This window comes from Hibiscus syriacus, unplaced genomic scaffold, assembly GCF_006381635.1.
Source record: "Hibiscus syriacus cultivar Baekdansim isolate YM2019G1 unplaced genomic scaffold, ASM638163v2 tig00110831_pilon, whole genome shotgun sequence".
Classification (NCBI taxonomy): Eukaryota; Viridiplantae; Streptophyta; class Magnoliopsida; order Malvales; family Malvaceae; genus Hibiscus; species Hibiscus syriacus.
This window is the reverse complement of record NW_024062882.1, coordinates 1,313,361-1,329,715: the sequence shown is the minus strand read 5'-3', so window position 1 is coordinate 1,329,715 and position 16,355 is coordinate 1,313,361. Positions and strand designations below refer to the sequence as shown.

Genomic DNA, 16,355 nt, shown 5'->3' with positions numbered 1-16,355 from the left:
TCACCCCAGATTTATTAAAAAACCATTTACGACAAAATATTCAACACTTATAAGTAAAACGTATTGTTGTCACTACTGTTTAAAGTTTTTATGCAAAAAATTGTGACTAAAAACTTAAAAAACTGTGAGAGTTTTATACAAATTGTCACTATTAAAATAGTGACAGAATTATTTATAATGGCTAGTAATCGCATTAGAAAATCGTCGCTAAGAATTTTAGTGACTAATTTCACTGACACAAATGATTTTTTTTTTTATAAAGATGGTTTCAGTTTTGGATGATGAGAGAGTATATAGCTGTCGACTCAAGCACTGCTGCATTTAACCATGTAATAAGATCAACATAACACAAGAAGACCAATACAAGTGCAACATCATAAAAACAACAATCTAGTGAACTACAAAAGCCTAAATTTTTTTTGAAAACACAAAATGCATAGTATCTACTATCGATGGACTGAATCACAAGTAGAATGACAAAGAATTCGTATCTGGGATCTTTAGTTAAAATCTGTCCCCAACCTGATCATATATATATAATGAACCAGCCTTAGATCGCTCCATGATCAACTTGTTTATTTTGACCTTTGAGATCCCCATTTGATTGCACTTTAAACCCTTTAAGATCACCATTTGGATGTATTTTGAACCCTTTGAAATCCCCATGGTCTCCAGGCATTAATCTGAACCCTCTGGGATCTTCATTCCCAAGCATTTTGAACCTTTTGTTTTGATCACCACCGGTGACGTCGACCGGTTTCGCCGTACGAATCGGACCATCGAATCCCAACTCTATGTCGTTCCCTTTGCGTCGGGGATTGGTGGGTTTCGTCTGGCTCATGCGCCGGTTGCAGAGTCTTTTGAGGAAGCAAGCGACCGACGATATGACGATGATGACCGCAAGCACTATGAAAACCGTGCCGAATGATCCATCGGAGTGGGGGATTTGAGATGGCAGTGCTTGCCCTGAGGAAACACTGTTCGGGTACATAACAACGGGCTGTTGTGTTTCGGTCGACATTGATGCTTTGGTCTGGTTTAAGGGACGAGGAGACTGATTTTGTAGGTGATGAAAAGGGTTTGGATTATTTTGTATCAATGTCTGCAACTCTTTGCTCTTTGAGTGCAAATAAAGAGGGAGAGATAGGAAATTCTTTAAACAAGCAAAGAACATTTGCTCGTCACGAGAGCTTCATTTAAGTAAGAGTGAAGTTAATGATCATTCACATGAAATAGCTTAAATTAATTATTTTGATCCCTGAACCTTAAAAAGTTATAGAATGAATATTAAATTTATCAAATTGTTACAAAATAGTCATAATAAAATTATAATAAATTAATGACCATTTTGTAATATTTCGGTAAAAGTTAATGACTACTTTATAATATTTTGATAAATTTAATGATCATTCTTAACCGTTGTTAAAATTTAATGACCATTTTATAACTTTTAAATAATTAATGACCAAAATTATCATTTGAATATAGTTTAGTGACTTTTAATGCACTTTCCCTTTAAGATTATGTGAATTGGTTAGTACAAATTTTGAGATTCAGTCTTTATACTTAAAAAGTTAAAAACCTAACATAGACACAATGAAAATACAATAGAAAATTTATTAAGAGGTCTATTAATTATCTAATCGTTATCAAATTCGTCAAATTCATTATCAATGTTAACTTCAAAAAGTAAATAATTATAATTTTTACTAGAATTTTAGCATTTTTAATCAAATAAATAAGATAATCTAATTTTTAACTTGTTAGGTAAAGGGACTAAATCTTAAAGTGTACCAAAGTACAAGGATTGGGTGCATACTTCTACATTTTTCAAGACTTGAAGTGCAATGCTTCAATTTAGTCAAGGGGTAATCTTCTTTATTAAAGAGGAACAAGTAAAGATATTCCTGCTGTTTCTTTAACCACAATGTGGAAGCACAGTCGCACTTGCTTTGTAATGAGAGAAAGTGGGCGTTTGTTTACTCATCAATCATTGGATTGGCTCCACCCCATATAGCATTCCCGTTAAATTAAAAATAATCATATTTGGGAGATTAATTAATTGTTATAGTGGTGACATTAAACACTACAACCATAAGATTAAAACCAACGACGAGATATGTATTTAGATTAAAAACTAACAGTTAAAATATATTAGAGTTGATTAATATTAGTTGATTTAGTAGAATATAAGTTGATCTAGTAAAATAAGAAACTAGATCTTTCAAATAATATCAATAATTATAATCTTAATAATGTTGTGAATGAAGATAATTGAATTAAAAACATTATTCTCCTAATGGATATTTATAAAAACTACATAAAATAATCTCCAAAATCATCAGAAAAAATATACCATCAGTGAAGAAGCATTGATAATACACCTTTATTTGAGATATTTACCAAAAAAGAACGAGATAATATGACCCAATTTGATACATGCATGTATAGTAGATTATTAGTTTTTTATGGATTTTTATTATGTATAAGTGATAAATTTAATTGTTTTAAATTTTTATAGTTTAATATTAGAATTTTAAAAATATAAATATCGAATCTAGTTAAACTAAAATATAAAAATTAAATTCATAATTTAAAAATTAAAGTTGATTTAGATGTTTAAATAAGTGGTCACAGTTGAAGGCTTGTCAGGCTATTTTGGAAAGACAACAAGTACCAGGGATTCAACAATGGAATCCGAGTAAAGTGTTACATGACCATGACAGCATCATTTCCCCGGAAGTTATAAGGTGAGCCATGCTTAATATACGGTTAAAAAAAATATTACTGATTTTATTATTCTTTTAAATAATAAAAGTGGTAAAAAATAATCGAAAATATTATTATTTTTACCGTTTTGTTATTATTGTTAATTACCGATATAGGTAAACGCGATATAAAAACCCGATAAAAAATAATGTTTTCGGTAAAGCAATACCTAAAATATTATTTTTTACCGGGTTTTTCTAACCGCGTTTACCTATATTGATAATTAAAACCGGTAAAAATTATATGTTTTCGATCATTTTTTATCAGTTTTGTTATTTAAATAATAACAAAAACGATATCATCTTTTTTTAACCGTATATAAACCCTGCCGAACGTGAACATTTCCCTCATTTCCCCACGCAACATATAATGGGGTTTTACCCAAAAATCACACAAAAATATATTATTTATTTGTCAGGTACATTTTCTTCAAATATCATTGATCTAACATTCTTTAACAGTAAAACGTGGTTGACCACCTTGCACACGTGGATGGAAGGCACGGATCATCAAGCGCACCTTCTGTCCGAGCTAGCGTCACGAGGGTAAATCACGGATCCTCAGACACGTCTTCGATAGGATTATGACCATCCATAAATATTTCTTTTAATATAACCAACTGTTCCCTCCCCCTCCAACTATAAATACTTCATCATACAACCCTCAAACCACACAAAAAATTTTCTCCTCTTCCTTTTATCAATCATTCTAATAAGCTTTAAGTAAGTTCTGCTATCGTTTTTATAAGATAAAACTTTTATTATTATATTATAATCATTTAATAGTTTGTTATTTTATTATATTTTATTGTAATAATTTTTATTACTTTTTTCAGTTATAAAATGGAAAGCGGGTTATTGCGTTTAGATTTGAAATCATATCTCCACTCATTTTTCTAATACAGTAACATATTTTAATTATTACGAATGTTTTATTTATTTATTTATTTGTAGTATTAATTTAGATTTTAATTTATATACTATTTAGTTAATTAGGGGAATGACATATATTATATCTTTTTATTCATAACGTTAAGTTAGAGATATTGAATTGTGTCTGGCTGTATTTAGCCGAGGTTGGATTCAATTTCATAGCGAGATATGAAGGACACTGTAACAACGTCTGAATTTTGATTCTGAGCATCAACCATCATAGCAATATTGTCATCGATGGAGAGTTCAAATGTTGTATAAGTTAACAAAAATAGTGATGTTGGAAATATGTACTGAAGTGAGTATAGTATTCTAATACTTCCAACATGTACCTTCTTTGAAATTTCAGTGATTAGCTCCTCAAGATTAATGTTCCTCTTGAAGGATAAACTGACAGAATGATTTGATGGGAAGACAATGTCGGTTTCATCTTCTCGAATTTCTCCATGATAGTAAACAATAGCTGAAATAGCCTCATTTTGAGAGTTTAAAATATTGAGAGTCTTATATCTGCAAAAAAAATGACGTTAATTGTTTAATATATGAATTAAAATATAAACTAATACTAAAAATTTTATAATATTCACAATATTTTAAATAGCACAATTTAATATTGTTACCGTATCGACAAAATGCCTCGAGATATGATATGCCTTCCATTTTACAACCGCAAAAAAATAATACAATAAAATTTGGTCAAACAATTCAATATGAAATAAATATAATATAATAAAATAATTGTACCATCTAAAAACTATAAAAACTTCTACTTAGCTTGATAAAAGGTATTAATAGAAGAATAATATCTTTGGATTTGTGTGTGGTTCGATATTTACATTTGGGGCGATATTTATAGGGGAGGGGATGACTGATTGTTGGCATGAGTAAATAATTGAAGGGGGATATTTTTGGGGAATCATGACGTCAGCTCGGACGGAAGGCACGCTTGATGATCCACGCCTTCCATCCACATGTCCAAGGTGCGCTTGATGATCCGCGCTTTATAGCCAAAGGATGCTAGATCAATAATATTTGGAGAAATAGTGCCTAAAAGGTAAATAATATATATTTGGGTGATTTTTGAGTAAAAATGTCAAATATATGGTCTAAACTAGGGTTAACTATACAGATGATCACTTATGTTTTTATTTTGTCATTTTTTATCATTGATTTTAAAAAATAAGATTTTGTCACTATCGTTTTTTATTTAATTAAGATGTAGTCACCCCGAGTTAACTGTTGTTAACATCAGTTAAATATTTTGATATAATCACACATTTGGTCGTTGTTATTTACATATTATCTCAATTTGTTCATACTTTTAATAAATTAAAATAAATTTAATTCTCCAATTGAATGATTCCACATATCACTTAGAAAACTAAAAATGAATCCAACCATTAAGCTAAGACCATTGCTTGGTCTAAAATATACAACATGGTGTATATATTTTTTATCTTAGTGTATAAATACTTAAATTCATAATATTTTATATATATTAACTTAAAAATATTTTTATATTAATTTATTAAATATATTTTATTATTAACTTAATTTTAAAATATTTTATTTTTATTTGTATTTAAAAATATATATTTTATGTTAAAATTTATTTGAAAGTATGACTAAATCAAGAGAATTATAAATAACAGGGACCAAATGTGTGATTATACCAACTATCCCGTCACATATTATGTTAATTGTTAACAACAATTAACCTGTGATAACCACATCTTAATTAAATAAAAATGAGAGTGACCATATCTTACGTTTTATGAAATCAATAATCAAAAGTGAACAAAATACAAATACAAATGATTGTCCGTGTAGATAACCCAATTTTTAATATTCAATCATATTTTGTCTCTAATTTTTATAATAAATTTTTATTTTATTTATTTATTTATTATGCTAAAGTGATTACATGTAATATTTGTTCTAAACATACTCTCAATCATTTGATAATGAATGTTCAATCATCATACTATAGTTGCTAGTGCTCGAACCCGTGACCTCTAGGAACAACAATGATTCCTTTAACCATTAAGGTAAGCTGGTTCGTGCTTACAATAAATTTTTATAAAATTTAATTTTAATTAATCGATTAATAAGATAAATATTAGTGAAGCTATTAGGAAAATCTTAGATATTATCAAAATTGATCCATAAAAGTTTTCTAAGAAACACTATTAGTTAATGGGGTTGGTCGGCCATATTGAGCGTTTGATTTGATGGTGGAATGTGGTCTTTATTCCTTGGTTTTATTTTCTTTTGAATTTTTTAACAAAGTAAGGGATTCGGTTGGTAGCACATTATAGTAAAATAAGAAATTAGATCTTTTAAATTATATCAATAATTATAATCTTAATAATATTGTGAATGAAGATAATTAAATTAAAAACATTATTCTCCTCATGGATATTTATAAAAATTACATAAAATAATCTCCAAAATCTTTAGTAAAAATATACCATCAGTGAAGAAGCATTGATAATACACCTTTATTTGAGATATTTACCAAAAAAAAAAGAACGAGATAGCATGACCCAATTTGATACATGCATGTATAGTAGATTACTAATTTTTTATGGGTTTTTTTATTATGTATAAGTGATAGATTTAATTGTTTTAAATTTTTATAGTTTAATATTAGAATTTTAAAAATATAAATATTGAATCTAATTAAACTAAAATATAAAAATTAAATTCATAATTTAAAACTTAAAGTTGATTTAGATGTTTAAATAACTGGTCAAAGTTGAAGGCTTTTCAGGCTGTTTTGGAAAGACAACAAGTAACAGGAATTCAACATTCGGATCAGAGTAAAGTGTTACATGACCATGACAGCATCATTTCCCCACGCAACATCTTAGCCAAAAGTTCCCGGATAACGCTGCAAGGAGTGTTTAATTCCTATACTAACGTGTTCATCCGATTAATTCTTCAAATGAGGTGTTTTCTACAGTAGATTTGGGATCTCTCGACGTCTTCAGGGTTGAATCAGATTTTTTTGGCATCTTGCTTGGGATCTCCCAGCGTCTTCAGGCGTCTTGTTTGGGATCTTCTGGCGTTTTGAGGGTGTTGGATTCTTTATGGTGATCTCTAGGCGTTTTAAGTTATTATGGAAAAAATTTAGCCTTTTTACAAAAATATCACCTTAACATTATTAATTACTTGTTAGGTACTGTTTAAGAATATTTTACGGATCTAACAAATTTTTAAATATTTTCTATAAAATTTTTATAAATTTTATATAAGTTTACTCAATATATAATTCACCTAAAATATCAGTGGCACTCCACTTAATGATGTTTCCATTGTAGCCCATTCTCTCTTCTTTTTACAATAATATTTTAAAACCAAAAAGTATCGATCAAAAATATACCGGAACTTTAGTATAATGTATGATAAAATATATAAGTTTTTAGATTCGTACAACTTAATATTAAATTTTAATTTAATTTAATATTTATAAATCATTAAATCGTTATTGTCGTGCTATTATTTTATGGGTGTCTAGGAAAAAAGAAAAAATATCTCAAAATTATATACAACTTAAATTAAAATTAAATAAAAAATAAACATATATTTACATATAATATATCGAAAAGTGTATTTTACACAAATGTAATGAAAAAAAAAAGTGTCTTTTATCATGAACCTCGTACGTTGTAAGATCGAAGTTTATAAGTCTATCCTAAAAGATGTGTATGTCTTGTGTTATATTTTAAAATAATATTTTTTAAAATATTTTATAATTAAATAAATTTATAAAATATCAAAATTTTTCATATTATTTAAAATGATATTCTTAAAATTTTGCTAGATCCGTAAAATATTCTTAAATAGTGCCTAACAAGTAATTACTTTATGTTAAGGTGATATTTGTGTAAAAAAACTACATTTTTTTCTTGATTTCACTCAAAGAAGACTATAGATCCCCATAAACAATCCAACACCCTCAAGACGCCGAAAATCCCAAACAAGACGCCGAGAGATCCTAAGCAAAACCCAAAAAATCTGGTTCAATCCTGAAGACGCCGAGAGATTTAAAGTCTACTGTAGAAAACACCTCATTTAGAGAATTAATCGGATGAACACGTTAGTTTAAGAATTAAACACTCACTGTAATGTTATCTGGGCACATTTGCCCAATATCTTAACTTGATTTTAATTATAATTTGATTATCATTCGGGGTAAAATATAATGGGGTTTTTTTACCCAAAAATTACTCAAATATATATTATTTACCTTTCATGTAGCGTTTCTTCAAATATTATTGATCTAGCATCTTTTGGCAGTAAAGCGCGGTTGACCACTTTGCACACGTAGATGGAAGGTGCAGACCATCAAGCGCGCCTGTCGGAATCGCCTTTCGGGTGGGCCCGAAATTGGGCTTCGACTTGAATGAAATGTGTTGGAGCCGCCACCAATAATTTATTTTAAAAACAAATAGGTTGATCGGATACCTTTATTTCTTACATGATCTGCATCTTACCAAAGATATGTCTGATTAGGGAGTCGGTTACAGTCAAGGAAGGGTTACCACCCTTGAATTGCCCTTTCAGTACTACGTAATTTTCAGTTGTCTTTAATTAAAAAAATTGTAATTTAAATTAAAAGGTAAAATAACGATCCAAATTACTTACCTCCGATCGATTTTAAAAGTGTACCCTTAAGAAGCCATAAAATACGTTAGAAATAAAAAAAAGAAAAATAAATAAATAAATAAAATAAATACAACCAAGCAAAAAGGAAACAAATTAGGTAAATAAATAATCTAAAAAAAGAAAATAAAGAAATAAAATAAAATAAGATAAAGCAATGAAAAAATAAAATAAATAAATAAATAAAGTAAGTAAATAAATAAATAAATAAAAATAATAAAAAAGGAATAAATAAAAAAACAAATATAAAAAATGTTTAAATAAAATAAGGAGAAGAAGGGAAAAATAAAAAAATAAAAATAAATGTATATAATATTAATGAAAAAAAATAAAAAAAGGTAAAATAAAGAAATAAATTAAATAAAACAAGAAAAAACATATATATATATATAATAATAATAATAATAATAAAATATAATATTTAAATAAATAAAAATAAGAAATAAAACAAAAATTAAAATGTGAAGGGACTGAATTGAAAGAAAAACAAATTGGGGGTCAATTTTAAATGAAAATTAGCGTAAAAATCGAATCTGGGGGCAAAATAAAATATTTTAAAATAGAGAGACCAAAATTGCAATTTCTCCCATTTGTTTTAAAAACACGCGGGTCAAGGGCGGGTCGACGCGGGTCGTACTCGGGTCGGCGGGGCGAGTATTTAAGTCATTTTTTTAAACTTTCTCATTCTCTTCATTTCGAACCGAAACCCCTCCCCCATTCTCCATTTTCTCTCAAAACATCAATTGTGTTCTTCATTGTGAAGAACACGATCGCCCCAAAATTCAGAATTCGGCGAGCCACCGTATCGCCGGCCGCCGTACGTCAACGGTGGCCATATGAAAAAATTACATCTTTCAATTACTCTTCCCTTCCTCTTTCCAAAAACCAAGTTTGTTTCCTTCAAAATAGGCATCGGGAGGGCTAGATCTAAAGCAAAAGATCTCGAAAAAATCCCTCCCCAGTCACTGGTTTTAAAACGAAAAAGCAACATGCAAGCCAGGATCAACTAAATCGAAGGTAAAAAATTATACCTTTTTTATTTCCTTTCTTTCAAAACGTTACAAGTGTTTTTCCGATTGCTTTGCTTTTCCCATTTTTCTCTTGTATTTCGTGGGTAATATTGTGTGTTTGCTTATATGAGTTTACATCAATTTATAATAGAACAAATCCTATTTTTAGGCCTATTTTGGGTATCCTATTGGAACTAATCCTTTGTTTTGTTGGTTGTGGATGAGTCCCATTAACACACATTGTTGATGGTGTCGTGAAAATCGACCGGTTGCGTGGGGTAAGAGATGCATCGTTCGGTTGATCCTTGAAAGGTTAGTCGAGTGGAGCTTGTGGAGAATGAAGAGATTAGGGTTGGGAACCACTGTTTGTTTCGGTCCGCTCGTTAGTTGTAATGTATAAACCAACGTAAATATATTATATAATGACGTGAACATAATCGAAATGGAGCTAGACGAAATTAAGTGTCTACAGCTGCCCTTTTTGCTCATTATCGTGTAACGAAAATAGAGCAAAGATTTAAAAGACAAAAATTTCGTCCATATCGAATGTTCTCTGTCATAGAGTTGAAATCCGATGTTAAGACTGGTTTGTCAATTTGGATTGAATCACGAAATGACTCCCTTATCATGAGGTTGAGTTGAACTGGAAAATTTTGAGAGCGATATCCTTCGTCGCGAAGTTGAAACCGAACTCAAAGCTTTCGCATGTAGCTCTATGGATCATATTCTATCTCAAGATACTTGATCGTGAAGTTGAAACTTGACTTGAAGACTTCGGTGTTGCTGTGTTATAGATGACTCATTCGTCGTGAAGTTGGGTCAATCTTTTGGGTACGATATCCTTCGTTGTGAAGTTGAAATCGTGGATGGCTCCTTGTGAAGTTGAGCTTTGAATTGGATATCATTTGTGTAAGTTGAAATCAAGTCTTGTGTAAGTTTTGTTGTTTTGAGTCCAACATCTTTCTCTATGAAGTTGAAATTGACTCTGAATGAAACTGAAAAGTTATTTGTTGACAGACGCTCTTTCGCTGTGAAGTTGAGCTTTGAATTGGATATCCTTTGTTGTGAAGTTGAAATCCAATCTAGAGATGGATACTGCTTGTGGGCACGATATCCTTCGTTGTGAGGTTGAAATCATGGATGGCTCATTCGTCGTGAAGTTGAGTTTTGAGTTGGATATCCTTCTTTGTGAAGTTGAAATCCAAGGATTGTTTGACCAAATTGGGTTTGAGTTGGATATCCTTCGTCGTGAAGTTGAAATCCAATCTTAAGTAAGCTTCACCAAATTGGCTTTGATTTGGATGTCCTTCATTGTGAAGTTAAAATCCAATCTCGGGTAAATTGCATCAAATTGGCTTTGAGTTGGATATCCTTCGTTGTGAAGTTAAAATCCAATCTCGAGTAAATTGTGTCGCTTCGAGTCCAATATCCTTCGCTACGAAGTTGAAATTGACTCTAGCTAGAACTTGCAAAGTTATGCATATATGCAATGCTATGGATGCAATACTCTTAGGTGTGCATAAAATGCATATATGCAATGCTATGGAGAGAAATCTTGATCTCCGGTTACCTGTCTTGTTGACTCTTGATTCTGGAATCTTGAAGTTCTGATTACCGATCTTGAATTCTTCAAAATTTTAAATCTGATGCGTAGATTTTATGTTTTGATACTTGATTTGGGAAATGCTTCTCAACAATCTCAAGTGTGGTGCATGCGCCTTGATCGGCTTCTGAGTACCTGTACTTTTAAAAAATCTTTGTACAGTAATATACAATTATCTTTTTCAAGAATGAATAAATCATTAGGTTTAAATTCAATCCGAGATGCTCGAAAGGATTTGATTCATAGAAAAGATTGTATTTATTAATAAGGGAAAAAAGAAAAAACGATACATGACAAACATTCAGGCGAATGAATACATAGATGAAGTATGAATGGATGTATTAGATCTCAATAATACGGGCTCTTATGAGCTGATAAGTCGTTAGGTGACCTTGAGCGTAGCCTTTGTCAAGGGATCTTCGAAAATACAACGTTCTAAAGAGTACAACCTTTCTCTGACTCGTTAAGTCTGTAGAAAATTCGGATGTTGTGATGCTTCACTGCCTGGATTTCTTGAATCAATATCCAAATCAACCTTTCGAGTTTTCAATTTGGACCCATCATTGGTTTCAAGACGACCTTTGCAGGTTTTCATCTTGTACCCACCTTATTATTTTTTCTTTTTTTCTTTTTCTCTTTTTCATTTTCATTGTTCTTTTTTCTCTTTTTTTCAATTTAGGGTGCCCTTTCAAGTTTTTACCCTAAATGTTTTTTTATTTTTATTTTTCGACTTAAGATACCTTCTCAAGTTTTCATTCTAAGCGAAGTATTTCTTGACTGCATCAGAATTGACGGGATTTGGCAGTTCAGATCCATCCATTTTTGTCAGAACAAGTGCTCCTCCGGAGAAGATCTTTTTCACGACATAAAGTCCCTCCCAATTTGGCATCCATTTTCCTCTGAAATCTTTCTGATTTGGCCAAATTCTTTTTAGCACCAATTCTCCTACACGGAATATTATCGGGCGCACCTTCTTGTCATGTACTCGAATCGTTTGTTTCTGATAGATTTGACCATGACGAATGGCTTTCAATCTTTTTTCATCTATCATATTCAACTGATCATATCGGGATTGCACCCATTCTGCATCATCCAGTTTGACTTCTGTCAAGACTTGGAGTGATGGAATTTCCACCCCATTGGGCAGTAATGCTTACATTCTAAAAGCTAATGAAAATGGAGTTGACCTAGTCGAAGTTCATACCGAGGTTCGGTATGCGAACAAAGCAATAGAAAATTTCTCGTGCCAATCCTTGTAGGTCTCAGTCATTTTCTCTACTATCTTATTGATGTTTTTGTTTGCTGCTTCTACTACTATGTTCATCTTTGGTCTATAAGCAATAGAGTTGTGATGCTTTATATTGAATTGCTCACAAGCAGCATCCATCATCTTGTTGTTCAAATTTGTAGCATTATCGATGATGATTTTTTCAGGTAAACCATACCGACATATGATCTCTTTCTTCAAAAACTTGCAAATAGTGGAATGATTGATACTGGCGTATGATGCATCCTCTACCCATTTTGTGAACTAATCAATTGCCACAAGAATGAACCAGTGATCATTTCAAGCCTTCAGATGTATTTTCCCTATAACATCTATGCCCCACAAAGAGAAAGACCAGGGTGACGTCATCACATGAAATGGATGAGGTGGAACATTTATTTTATCTCCGTAAATTTGACATTTATGACATCTTCTAGCATAGTTGATGCAGTCACTTTCCAGCATGGACAAAAAATACCCGCATCTAATTATTTGCCTTGACATCCTATGTACATTCGCATGTGTTCCATAAACTCTATCATGTACTTCTTCCGCTATCATTTTTTCCTATTCTGCATCGACACACCTTAACAGGATTTGATCATGGCTTTTCTTGTACAAGACCTCCTCATCAAGGTCATATCCAGCTACCATCCTTCTAATGGTTCTTTTATCAATTTCGGTGGCCTCCTTTGGATAACTTCGGTTCTTGATGTATTACAGAATGTCGTGGTACCACAGCTTAGTGTCTTTTACTTCCTCGATTTGGTAACAATGAGTTAGGTACTCATACTATTATATGTCAATTGGAATCATTTCAGACTACTCGCCAGCCTTGAATGTGGCTACCAAGGTAGCTAAAGCATCAACCATTTGATTTTATTCTCTAGGTACATGGTGGAAGGTGACTTCATCGAATTCTTCAAGCAGATCCAATATTAGCTTCTGGTACTCTAACAACTTTACGTCCTTGGTTTCCCATTCTCCATAGAGCTGATAGATTACTAAGGCTGAATCTCCATATACCCGCAATGTTTTTATATTTTGCCCCATTGCAGCTCGAATTCCCAAAACACAAGCTTCATATTCTGCCACGTTATTGGTACAATCGAAACTCAGTCTGCTAGTGAATGGGTAATGATTCCCTTCTGGGGAGATCAATATAGCCTCAATACCATGTCCTAATGCATTTGATGCACCATAAAAATTCATCTTCCAGGAACTATCTGTTGAGGTAGTTGTTTCCTCTAAGGATATGGCCATCAGGTCTTTATCCGGGATGTCAAAGTTCAAAGGCTCATAATTTTCATCTGTTCTGCTTGCCAAGAAATCTGATATAGAACTTCCCTTTATTACTTGCTGGCTTACATACTCGATGTCAAATTCAAAAAATAGCATATGCCATCGGGCTAACCTTCTAGAGAGAGCAGGTACACCCATCATGTACTTTAGAGGATCTAACATGGAAATCAACGAAGTGGTGTGATATAATATGTATTGTATGATTCTTTTTGTAGCCCATACTAAAGCACAACAAACATTTTCAATGAGAGGATATCTGACCTCACAATTGGTGAACTTCTTGCTCAAATAATAGATGACTCTTTCCTTCCTTTCAGACTCATCATGTTGACCCATGACACACCCCATTGAATTCTCGAATATGGAAAGATACAAGAACAGAGGTTTTCCTGGGATAGGGGACATCGAGTAGGAGTGTGAGACAAATACTTATTTAGTTTTTCGAATGTAGTCTGACAGTTTTCATCCCAAGCTCCAGGGTTGTTCTTTCGAAAAATATGGAAAATTGTGTCACATTTGTCGGTTAACTGATATATGAACTGTGCTATGTAGTTCAATCTGTCCAGGAAATCTCAAACCTCTTTTTGTGTTCGTGGATGAGGTAGGTTCTGGATAGCCTTAACTTTATTGGGATCGACCTCAATGCCTTTCCTGCTGACCACGAAGCCTAACAGCTTCCCGGATGTCACCCCAAAAGTACACTTGCTAGGATTCAGCCTTAGCTGGAACTTTCCTAATCTCTGGAAGAGCTTTCTTAGATTCTCGACATGTTAACTCTCGATTTTTGCCTTGACAATCATGTCGTCGACATAAATCTCGATTTATTTGTGCATCATATCATAGAATAGGGTTACCATAGCTCTCTGATATGTTGCCCCAGTATTCTTCAATCCGAAGGGCATTATTTTATAGCAAAAAGTTCCCCGCATTGTGACGAACGTGATCTTCTCCATGTCTTTTGGATGCATCTTAATCTGGTTATATCCTGAGAATATGTCCATGAATGAAAAGAAAGTGTTCCCGACTGTATTGTCTACCAATGTGTCAATGTGTGACAGAGGAATGTTGTCTTTGGGGCTTGCCTTGTTAAGGTCCCGGTAATCAACACACATGCGAACCTTCCTGTTTTTCTTCGGAACCAGTACTATGTTGGCCACCCACTCCGAATACTTGGCCACTTGGAGGAAACCATCATCGAATTACTTCTGGACTTCTTCTTTGCTTTTAAGGAGTATCTCAGGTCGTATTCTTCTCAGCTTTTGATATATAAGTTTGCATTCTGGTTTGATAGGCAGTTTATGGACCACCATATCTGTGTCTAGTCCCGGCATGTCTTGATACGACCATGCGAACATATCTTTGTATTCCTAAAGTAAGACTATCAAGTTTTATATTACTTCAGCCAAAAGAGTTGTGCCGATTTTAACCTCTTTTCTATCCTCTTTAGTGCCCAGATTTAAGATTTCGATCTTCTCCTCATGTGGCAGTATTTGTTTTTCTTCTCTTTCTACCATTCTCAACAATTCGGTAATTAAGTTACAAACCTATTCATTTCGTATTCGTCAAATTCCCCAAGACAAATGGTTGATTCAAAATCCACCTCCGGATCAAGATCATAAGTAATTGTATTATTGTTATTTGAGGACCTGAAGGAAATAGAGAATGTGTATGTGTGAGAGGAAAAATATCCCACACAGAACAGTCAAAAATTAAATTCGATAGAAAATGAAATGGAGTACTGAAATAAAGAAAAAAATTGAATTTAAAAGAAATGAAATAAGAAATTTGTTTGCCATGAAGAAAATTCACATCTTTTATTGAATTAAAATCAAAATGTTTATTCACCCTTACAAAAGATCACCTATATCCTCGGGTATAGGTAAATAGAAATAGTTTGAATATTACTCTGAAAGATATTTGAAAATCACAGGTAATTCTTCCACCGACCAGTTGCTAAGCACAGACCCAGGTGGCAGAGGGTGGATTTCGGATCTATCTGTATCGTCAGCATATTCTGTGATTACAGCATTGATACTCAGATCTTTCAGAGCCGCTTCTAAATCTGATGAGGTGGTCTTAAACACATAACCACCTGACTTGAATGTGTCGTAAAGAGGTGGGAATACAATGGGTTCCCATTGAAATTCATTTCCAATTAACCTGGCTATTCTTCTTTCACGGTTCTTCTGAATTTCGTTCCTCTTCTCTTGATGACTAGACTGAAAACTAAACCCAAACTGATCTAATTTTGAAATAGGAATGACTGGATTAATCCTTCCTTGCAGCTGCTTCCCAAATCCTCTTATGGTCTTGGCACCTCTTCCCAAATTCTGTCTGATCTCTATTCTGGTACACTTGGAAAACCAGGGTTTAGGAATCCTCCTTCCTTCTGCCACAAATGTGGCATTCACCAATTCCAAGGAGCGGAATGAACATTCTTTCACCTCCTCGCCTACTTTGATGTATGGGGCCTCCGTGGTTACACTTGCCATAATATCTTCCTCAGCATTAATAATTACTAAGGCCTCACCAAATCCTCTTATGGTCTTGGCACCAGTCGATCGATCTTGCTGACTAGTATGTTTGTGGAACGAATGTCTGATTCAGGACTTTCAACAGTGCCTCTAAGTGTGCCTCTAAGTTTAATAATAGTGCCAATATTGAAGTACGCGTCGGCAAGCTGCGAAGCTGTTCTACAACGCTGTACTCGCTGTGCTTCAAGAACTTGAGGAACTCTTTAGCTTCCTCCTCCTTTATGGGTTCGTTGATAGCTAGCACATCTTCCTTGAAAGGTTTAAGTGGTC

The 16,355-nt window shown here is 32.7% G+C and overlaps 1 protein-coding gene across 1 annotated transcript; it reads right to left on the bottom strand.

Moving 5' to 3' along the window:
- Window positions 1-353: 353 nt before the first annotated feature.
- LOC120142673 lies at window positions 354-1,158 on the bottom strand. The gene is made up of 2 exons (XM_039157200.1): window positions 1,098-1,158; window positions 354-1,060 (listed from the first exon to the last, which is right to left on the bottom strand). The coding sequence occupies exon 2, from the start codon at window positions 1,019-1,021 to the stop codon at window positions 551-553; it is 471 nt and encodes a 156-aa protein (XP_039013131.1). The 5' UTR covers window positions 1,022-1,060; window positions 1,098-1,158; the 3' UTR covers window positions 354-550.
- Between the last annotated feature and the right edge of the window lie 15,197 nt (window positions 1,159-16,355).